Source organism: Dipodomys spectabilis, unplaced genomic scaffold, assembly GCF_019054845.1.
Source record: "Dipodomys spectabilis isolate Male_0828 unplaced genomic scaffold, ASM1905484v1 ptg000125l, whole genome shotgun sequence".
NCBI lineage: Eukaryota > Metazoa > Chordata > Mammalia > Rodentia > Heteromyidae > Dipodomys > Dipodomys spectabilis.
The window spans coordinates 11,296,668-11,305,820 of NW_024870802.1; the positions used below are offsets into that span (position 1 = coordinate 11,296,668).

Below are 9,153 nucleotides of genomic sequence, written 5' to 3' on the forward strand. Positions count from 1 at the left end.
GGTAGAAATATGAGTAATTCTAGGAACTCTCCTCCATCCTGCCTCCTTCGCCAATGGCCTGGCTGGCCTACACGTCAGACACAGAAACTTCAAAGTATCCCATTCTATGGCTGCTACTTGCGGCCATAGAGGGTATACATCCTATTGGGAAGCCATATAGGGAAGCAACCCTAATCATTCTCCTAAACCTAAGCCCTGACCTTAGTGCCCTGGGAAAAAGAGAGACCCACTAGTTCCTTCTCTCCAACCCTTCACTGGCTTTTGGCCTTAGGCTTCATGTAGGTTTGGTAGAAGAAGTGGGCAAAAAGGATCAAGTAGGATGCATACAGGACAAAGGACCAGAAGAAGTGTTCTGTTGTGGTGTGACATCCATGTTCCTGTCTCCAAACGTAGTTCAGGATGCCAAAGGTGGTTCCCAAAGCCATCTGCAGGATCTGTAGGCTTGTGATGAGTATAGGAAGCCTTCTGGGGTACTTCATTTTGGCAGCTTTCAGAGTGTAGTAGGTGTACATAATGGAATGCACACCGAAGTTCATGGTCATAAACCAACCACCTGAAGGCACTTTGTTCTTATATCCAAAGCTTGTGTACAGCAGCACTGTGCTGTGGTGGAACCAGTGTATAAAGATGAGTGGCCGCTTACGCAAGATGATGAAGACCGTGTCTCCTGGGAAATGGGAGTCATAACTGGCATAGCACCCAGTGCTGGGACTACCCTCTACACTGTGTGTGGGGGACACTGGAGGAATTCTCAGGATAGGGAGGAGGGTGTTTGTGGCACAGAATTTGGAGAGAAGCTGGAGTGAGATGTGTGGTTCGGACACCGTGGGGCGGGGCGGGGGGGGGGGGGAGAACTCTGAGGAGGCACACAAATCACTGGGCACCAAAGAAACTCACCAAGTTCAACAACTTTGCTGAGAAGAAAAAGGCACGACCAGAATTTGACTACAATGTGATCCGTGAAGAAGGAGAAGCACACAGTTGGTTTTAGGCCACTGGTCAGTATCACATTGGCCATATAGCTCCATGTCCTCACTGTCCCCATGATACTGAAATAGGACAGAGAAAGAAAGCGTAAGATTGTTCCCAAGCACCAGCCCACCCTTCCCCCTGGTCTGGCTAGGCCATTAAGTCTCAAGCTTCATCATCACTCCACTCCACCAGGAGTAGAGGTTACAGCTTCAGAGCTCCTAGGGCCAATCTGGTAGCTCCAACCAGTATTCTATAGGAAAGGATGGGCAGAAAAAGACCAAGAACTGTAGAGAAGTAGAATTAAAAATGAAAATATACAGCCAGGAGCCAGTGGCTCATGCCTGTAATGCTAGCTACTCAGGAAGCTGAGATCTGAGGATCATGGTTCAAAGCCAACCCAGGCAGGAAAGTCCATGAGACTTTTATCTCCAATAAACCACTAGAAAACCGGAAGTGGTGCTGTGGCCAAGTGGTACAGGGCTAGCCTTGAGCTGAAGAGCACAGGGAAAGTGCTCAGGCCCAGAGTTCAAGCCCCACGTCTGACAAAAAAAAAAGAAAAATAGAGTTCTTGGTATGGGGTGGGAGATTCAGAGGAAATACTGGCAAGATGGGGAAGATGAAAAAAAAATTTAGGGGAAGAAAATATCAGAAGGAGGGATATCAAGCCGGGCGCTGGTGGTTCACGCCTGTAATCCTAGCTACTCAGAAGCCTGAGATCTGAGGATCACTGCTCAAAGCCAGCCCGGGCAGGAAAGTCATGAAACTCTTATCTCCAATAAACCACCAGAAAACCAATATAGAGTAGGGTAGAAGCCAGGCTCCAGTGACTCACGCCTGTAATCCTTGCTATTAAAAGGCTAAAATCTGAGGATCATAGTGAAAGCCAGCTTTTTTTTCTTTTTCTTTCTTGGTCAGTGAGGAGCTTGAACTCAAGGCCTGGATGCTGTCTAAGCTTTTATGCTCAAGGCCAGCACTCTACCACTTTGAGCCACAGCTCCACTTCTGGTTTTCTAGTGGTTAATTGGAGGTAAGAGTCTCATAGATTTTCTTGCCCCAGCAAGCTTTGAACCATGATCCTCATATTTCAGCCTCTTGAGTAGGTAGGATTACGGGTGTGAGCTGCTGGTGCCCAGCTGGTGAGACTTTCATCTCCAATAAACTACCAGAAAACCTGAAGTGGTGCTGTGGCTCAAAATGGTAGAGTGCTGGCCTTCTGTGAAAAAGTTCAGGGACAGCACCCAGGCCTTGAGTTCACAACTAAACAGAAAGAGAGAGAGAGAGATAGAGAGAGAGAGAGAGAGAGTAGAAGCTAGGAGTCAATGCAATTGAGATTGTTGGGAAACTTAAAGGAATAAGATGGGGCTGGCATTGATCAAAATGTATTGTATTCATAATTTGGCTTGTTGAAATGAAACTCCTTTGTACAACTACATAAAATAAATAATTTAAGCCAGGCACCTGTGGGCTCATACCTGTTACCCTAGCTATTGAAGAGGCTGAAATCTGAGGATTGAGGTTTGAAACCATCCCTGGTAGGAAACTCATGAGACTCCTATTCTCCAATTCACCACCAAAAAAGCTGGAGGTGGAGCTGTGGTTCAAGTGGTAGAGTCTTGAGCAGAAAAGCTAAGGTACAGCACCCCAACCCTGAGTTCAAGCCCCAGTATTGGCACAAAAGTAAATAAAAATAATAATAAAGAGATGAGATGCAAGTTTAAGAGCTAAAGAACAAGCAGTGGGAAGGGAATTGTCTTACCTGAAGACAGCAAGGCAGAAGGACCAGAAGATGAGAGGTCTTTGCAAATTGAAGCCCTTCCGTGTCTTCATATAGTTCTGGCCCACAATGATGAACAGCAAGTAGATCAGAACTATGGGGAATGAGGATATCCTGGAAGATAGAAGTTACAGGGGATGAGCTTATGAATGATACTGCTTAAAGGAATGTCTATTCATTTCTTTTTCTTTCTTTTTCTGCATGTCCTAGGGCTTGAACACAGGGCCTGGTTGCTATCTCTGAGCATTTTTGCTCAAGGCTAGCGCTGTACCACTTGAGCCACAGCTCCACTTCTGGCTTTATTGGTGCTTAATTGGAGATAAGAATCTCACAGACTTTTCTGCCAGGCATGGCTTTGAACTGCAATTCTCAGATCTCAGTCTCCTGAGTTGCTAGGATTACAGGCATAGCCACCAGCATCCAGATTCCCTCATTTCTTTGGGTGAATGCTCTAGATTATAGTTCCAACTTGGTCATCTACCAGGTGTGTGACTTTTTTTTTTTGGTCAGTTATGGGGCTTGAACTCAGGGTCTAAGCACTTTCCTTGAGCTTTTTGCTGAAGACTAGTGTTCTGCCAGTTTGAGCCACAGTACCACTTCTGGTTTTTGAATGGTTAATTGGAGATAAGAGTCTCATGAGGACTTGTCCTCCCAGGCTGGCTTTAAACTGTGAACCTCAGATCTCAGCCTCCTGAATAGCTAGGATTATAGGCATGAGCCACCAGCACCTGGCCTATGTGTGACATTTTTGTCTTTCCTTATTTTTACAGAAGGGTTAATGCTCCTTTCCTGGTAATGTTAATGTATATAAAATACTTAACACAGAGCAGGCCTAGAGCCAGATTTCTGTAATCATTGCTTTCTCAATGAGGTTGGAGGTAAATGACAGAATCTTCCAGTCCCCACCTAGAACTAACCCACGGTCGTGGTGTAAGAAGAATGTGGCAAAAGCTTCTGCCTGGTTATATAATGGCAAATTGGTTGGAAATAAAGTCAACCCACAAACACTTCTGAGGAATTTTAGGACTAAGCCAAAATGCCTGGGGAAGCTGAAAAGCATTCTATGATGTTGCAGCAAGAATATGATCATTGTGTATGGAGGGTTGTTTCTAAGCATGAATACTATGCACACAGACATGCTCATACAATTACAAAGAATAAGAAAGGTTATCATATGGGTCAAATCAATCTTATTCCTCCAAGATGGATTGGATCTCACTACATTAGTCTTCCTTTTCCTCTATCTTCTCCCATATTCTTCTCTGTGCCTCCTTATTTCTGCATCCTTTATTCCCGCTCTAAATCTCTTTGAAATGCTATAGTGAGCCAGTTGCCAAGGGCTCAAGCCTGTAATTCCCACTCAGATGGCTGAGATTTGAGGTTCAAAGCCAGCCCAGGCAGGAAAGGCTGTGAGAGTCTTAACTCCAATTAAAAACCAAAAAAAGCCAGAAGGGGAACTCTGGGCTCAAGTGGTAGAGCACTAGCCTTGAGCACAAAAGCTCAAGGACAGTGCCCAGGCCAAATTCAAGCCCCAGGACAGTTACCAAGTGGGGGGAGGGGGTAAGAAGGAAAGAAGAGGAGAGAGAAAAAGAGAAAGAAAGAGAAGGAAGGAAGAAGGGAGGAAGAAATTCTTACTGTCATTCAGGCCCTTTCCTCTTTCTCCCCTAAAAGGCCTTTGGCATAACTCTTTCCCTTCACCAGGTCTCACCAGTACTTCTCCAGAAAGGGTCGCATGTCCGCAAACTTCTCGAAGTCGTATGGCTGGCACAGTTGCTCTGTTTGATCTGTGTCATTCATGGCTGTACCCATTTCGTTCTGCAGACGAGGAGGTTCAGACCTTTGGGAAGAAGGGCGGCTGGGCTACAGGCTGCGGGGTGGAGGATGGAAGCAACCCTCAGGATGTGATGAAACCTATCCTGGACAATCGGGATTCCTGGGCAGGCAGGAGTGCCTCGTACCCTGTCACGTGTGCTGCAGCCCACCAAGCTCTACCACTGCCTCTACTGTATATAACGTGAACTACAGATCAGCAGGTCCCTCGAGCTCAGGACCCCTCCCCGTGCTTAGCTGTGATCCAATCTTAGTCGAAGACCTGCCCTTGCCCCGCCCCCTAGTTGTATTCTCCTATCTGATTGGTCATCCTCTGGGGGTACCTTTAGGCACTACCCACTCTCTGCCCGAAATCTTGCAGTAGTCCTAGCTCTTTCCACTTTCCCAATTCCTCCACCTGCCACCTCCAGTGTCTGCACAATCACCTCTTTGGGTCATCTCCCCCAAGGCTTCACAAAAGTACCCAGGCAGACCAGTATTCCGTTGGCACTGCCAACCATAGCCTTTAACTCAGATTGATTTAATCTTCACCTGCTGGGAAGTGAGGAAAAGGTGGCAGTGCCTTTGGCCCTGGGTGAACTAATTCAAAAGTGAGAGAATATCAGTTCCCAGGGTCTCTGAGAGCCTGGGAAATCCAGGTCTAGTATGAAGAAGAACAACTAAGCTGGGCAATGAAGAGTTTCTCCCATAGTCTCTTCTGCTTCCTAGCTTCAGGCCTGTGCTTGTGGGTGGAGAGAGATGACTTGTAATAAATTTTATAATTGAGGATGTTGATGCTAATGTTTCAGGAAGTAGTTATGAGATTTCTTTATAGTTTCCTGAATTCCTGAACTTCCTCCTCTCTGGTGCCCAGTAATAACCTGGGGCTGGAAATGGGGTCACCTTCTGGGCTTCTGGAATTATTGTCTTAAGGTTTCCTGGAGGCCAACTAGGGCATTGGGAGCTCAAGATCCAGTGCACCTCCTCAAGGCCTGCTCTTTTCTCTCCCCAGTACAACCTTGTCTAGTCAACTATAGTTCTTCATGTATATATCTAGTCCTAATGAAAGAAATTTTATAAACACTTGTTTTGTTTTTTTGTTTTGTTTTGTTTTTTGGGTCCAGTTGTGGGGCCTGAACTCTGGGCCTGGGCGCTGTCCCTCAGCTCTTCAGCTCAAGGCTAGCGCTCTACCACTTGAGCCACAGCGCCACTTCTGGCTTTTTTCTTTTTGCTTATGTGGTGCTGAGAAATCGAACCCAGGGCCTCATGCATGCAAGGCAAGCACTCTACTACTGAGCCACCATCCCAGCCCTATAAACACTTTTAAGACCTTAGCCAGCCAATGGTGGACCACAGCAGTAATCCTAGTTAATCAGGAGGCTGAGATCTGGGGATTATGGTTTGTAGACACTCAGAGAAGAGAAGTCAAGACTTTATTTCCAATCAACCAACAAAATCCAGACTGGAGGTGTGGCTCAAGTGGTAGTTAGCCATGAGTAAAAAGCTAAGTAAAACCAAGAAGTCCTGAGTTCAAACCCCCATAGTGGTATAGATAAATAAGTAGCCCTTGCTTGGTGTCTTATTTCTTTCTTAGGCTTTCTCAAAGTGAATAGGAGCTAGAAACTTGACACTTGTATTTGCAATACAATGCAAAGAAAAACAAGCAACATATTTAATATATACTTTTTTATTTTTTTTATTGTAAAGATACTGTACAGAGGGGTTACAGTTACATGAGTAAGGTAATGAGAACATTTCCTATGGAGCATTGTTACCCCCTCCAATATTTGCTGTTATGTGGCCTTGTGAAGTAAGATTCAAAAGCCATATGGAGCCTGATGATCCAGATGTGAATCTTAGTTTTACTTTCTGAATTTCATCCAACTGTGTATGGAAGGAAAGTCCTATACATACCTTCTAAATGACTCAGCTATGCATTCCTTAGTCTTCACACCACTAACCTATTACTACAGTCACAGTAACTTGTTATATTCTTGCCTTCTTGAATATGGTGTTTCTCTGTCTTACATTGGAATCAGAAAAAAAAAAAAATAGCACCAGATTCCTCAGCCCCCCCAGCCCAGAAGTTCTGTTTTGTTTTGTTTGGTTGGTTTTTTTTTTTTTTATTTGATGGGTCATAGTTCCTGAACTCTGGGCCTGGGAGCTATCCCTGAGCTCTTCTGCTCAAGGCTAGTGCTCTACCACTTGAGCTACAGTGCCACTTCTGGCTTTTTCTGCTTATGTGGTGCTGAGGAATCGAACCCAGGGCCTCATGCTTACAAGGCAAGAACTCTACCACTGAGCCACCTTCCCAGGCCCAAGCCCAGAAGTTGTGGCTCCTTAAGTTATACTAGACCATTATTTGAAAACCAGCACTTTCTATTCTATCATCTAGTAGATTGTTCTATCTAAAACCTAAATCAGAACATTCTTTCCTTTTTAAAACCTTTCAGTGGTTCCTAATTGCTCCATCCATGACCTGACTTAAAAATTGTCCCTTTAAGCCGGGCGCCGGTGGCTCACGCCTGTATTCCTAGCTACTCAGGAGGCTGAGATCTGAGGATCGCGGTTCAAAGCCAGCTTGGGCATGAGAGACTGTGAGACTCCTATCTCCAATAAACCACTAGAAAACCGGAAGTGGCGCTGTAGCTTAAGTGGTAGAGTGCTCGCCTTGAGCTGAAGAGCTGAGGGACAGCGCCCAGGCCCAGAGTTCAAGCCCCACAACTGCCAAAAAAAAAAAAAAAAATTGTCCCTTTAGTCTAGGAATGTGGCTGAGTGGTAGAGTGCTTGCCTTGCATGCATGAACCCTGGGTTCAATTCCTCAGTACCACATACACAGAAAAAGCCAGAAGTGGGACTGTGGCTCAAGTGGTAGAGGGCTAGCCTTGAGCAAAAGAAGCTCAAGGACAGTGCCCAGGCTCAAAGTCCAAGCCCCAGGACTGGCAAAAAAAAAAAAAAAAGTCATATTATACAAATCAGTGTTTGATGGGTGAATGAACAAGCAAAAGAATGAATACTATAAAATAACACAATTGCAGTACTACATTTTGTGTTGCTGCAATAAAATACCTGATTGTTGTTATAACAAATTGCCTGAGAATGGGTTGTTTATAAATTTAAAAGGCTTACTTTGCCAGGCACTGGTGGCTCAGCCTATAATCCTAGCTACTCAGGGGGCTGAGATCTGAGGATCATTATCTCCAGAAGTGTAGCTGTGACTCAAAATGGTAGAGCACTAGCCTTGAGCAAAAAAGCTCAGGGACAGTGCATAGGCCCTGAGTTCAAGCCCCACAACTGACCAAAAAAAAAAAAAAAGAGCTTATTTGAATCACAGAGGTGAAGACATAGTATAAGATCTGTCAGCCACATCTGATTGGCGTATGATTAGATCCTTCTGGCTTTGCTATAACATGGATGGTGGCATCACATGAGATCAACATATCTGACAGTGACCACATCATGAGAGAAGCAAGAGAATGGTGAGCGGTCGGCCTCACTCTTTTATAACAATCCACTCTCAGTTGGGGCTGGGAAGGTGGCTCAGTGGTAAAGCGCTTGCCTTGCATGCCTGAGGCCCTGGGTTCGATTCCTCAGCACCACATAAGCAAAAAGAAAAAAGCCAGAAGTGGCGCTGTGGCTCAAGTGGTAGAGCGCTAGCCTTGAGCTGAAGAGCTGAGGGACAGAGCCCAGGCCCAGAGTTCAGGCCCCACGACTGGACCCAAAACAACAACAACAACAACAATCCACTCTCAGAGGACCTGCATTAGAACTACACTAACAAGATGGACTACATTAATCCCTTCTACTACAATACCATTATATTGGTGCTAAAGGTCCCAGCACATGAACCTTTGGAGAACGTGCTCAAACAATATCCAAACCATTGTAACCATATAGGTACTACGAGACTTGAGGACAAGTTCAAGCTTCATCATTAACTAGCCATGTGTTTTTTAACCTAACTTCTTTGAGACTCATATTCTTTGGCAGCAAAAATGTAAATAGTTGTATTTGTCTGCATAACAACATTGGGATTGGTGTATAAGTCAGATAATGTCAATAATAGAATGATGTGAGACACTGAGGTCAATCATTCATTAGAGAGATTTAGGAATGCACAGAGCATGAATACTCAGTCATACTTTTTTTTTTCAAATGAAGACATTGTATATAGTGTTTCTCTGTGAAGTTTTATGATGAAGCTTAGAGGAGGAAAAGAAAAGTCTCCAAGAATTATTTCCTAGGAAAACCTTCCTCAGCCTTTGAACCTGGCCTCGCCTGTTTGTTCTTCTCTGACAACAAATCCTGATGATGCTACATCACCTTGAAGAAACACTTCAAGGATGGCTCCTAGTATATGTGTGTACACATACATACAAACAGGCAATCATAAATTCTCATTGAATAAAAGAAATATCATACTATCAGAGCAGTTTGTATACAATAGGAGTGCCAAACCAGGCTCACGCCTGTATTCTTAGCTAATCAGCAGGCAGAGATCTGAGGATCCCAGTTCAAAGCCAGTCTGGGCAGGTAAGTCCATGAAATTCTTTTTTTTTTTGGTCAGTCATGGGACTTGAACTCTGGGCCTGGGCACT

General features: G+C 44.7%; 1 protein-coding gene across 1 annotated transcript; it reads right to left on the reverse strand.

Annotated features, from left to right (window-relative positions):
• Positions 1-251: 251 nt before the first annotated feature.
• Elovl3 (ELOVL fatty acid elongase 3) lies at positions 252-4,555 on the reverse strand. Its single transcript, XM_042689671.1, has 4 exons — positions 4,455-4,555; positions 2,729-2,860; positions 898-1,049; positions 252-667 (listed from the first exon to the last, which is right to left on the reverse strand). The coding sequence occupies exons 1-4, from the start codon at positions 4,553-4,555 to the stop codon at positions 252-254; spliced, it is 801 nt and encodes a 266-aa protein (XP_042545605.1).
• Between the last annotated feature and the right edge of the window lie 4,598 nt (positions 4,556-9,153).

Coding starts and splice junctions, on each gene's coding strand:
- Elovl3 (XM_042689671.1), bottom strand. CDS start 4,555: ATGGGTACAGCCATGAATGACACAGATCAAACAGAGCAACTGTGCCAG. Junction 2,861..4,454: donor CCCTTTCTGGAGAAGTACTG/GTGAGACCTGGT, acceptor TCTATCTTCCAG/GATATCCTCATTCCCCATAG. Junction 1,050..2,728: donor TTCTGCCTTGCTGTCTTCAG/GTAAGACAATTC, acceptor GTCCTATTTCAG/TATCATGGGGACAGTGAGGA.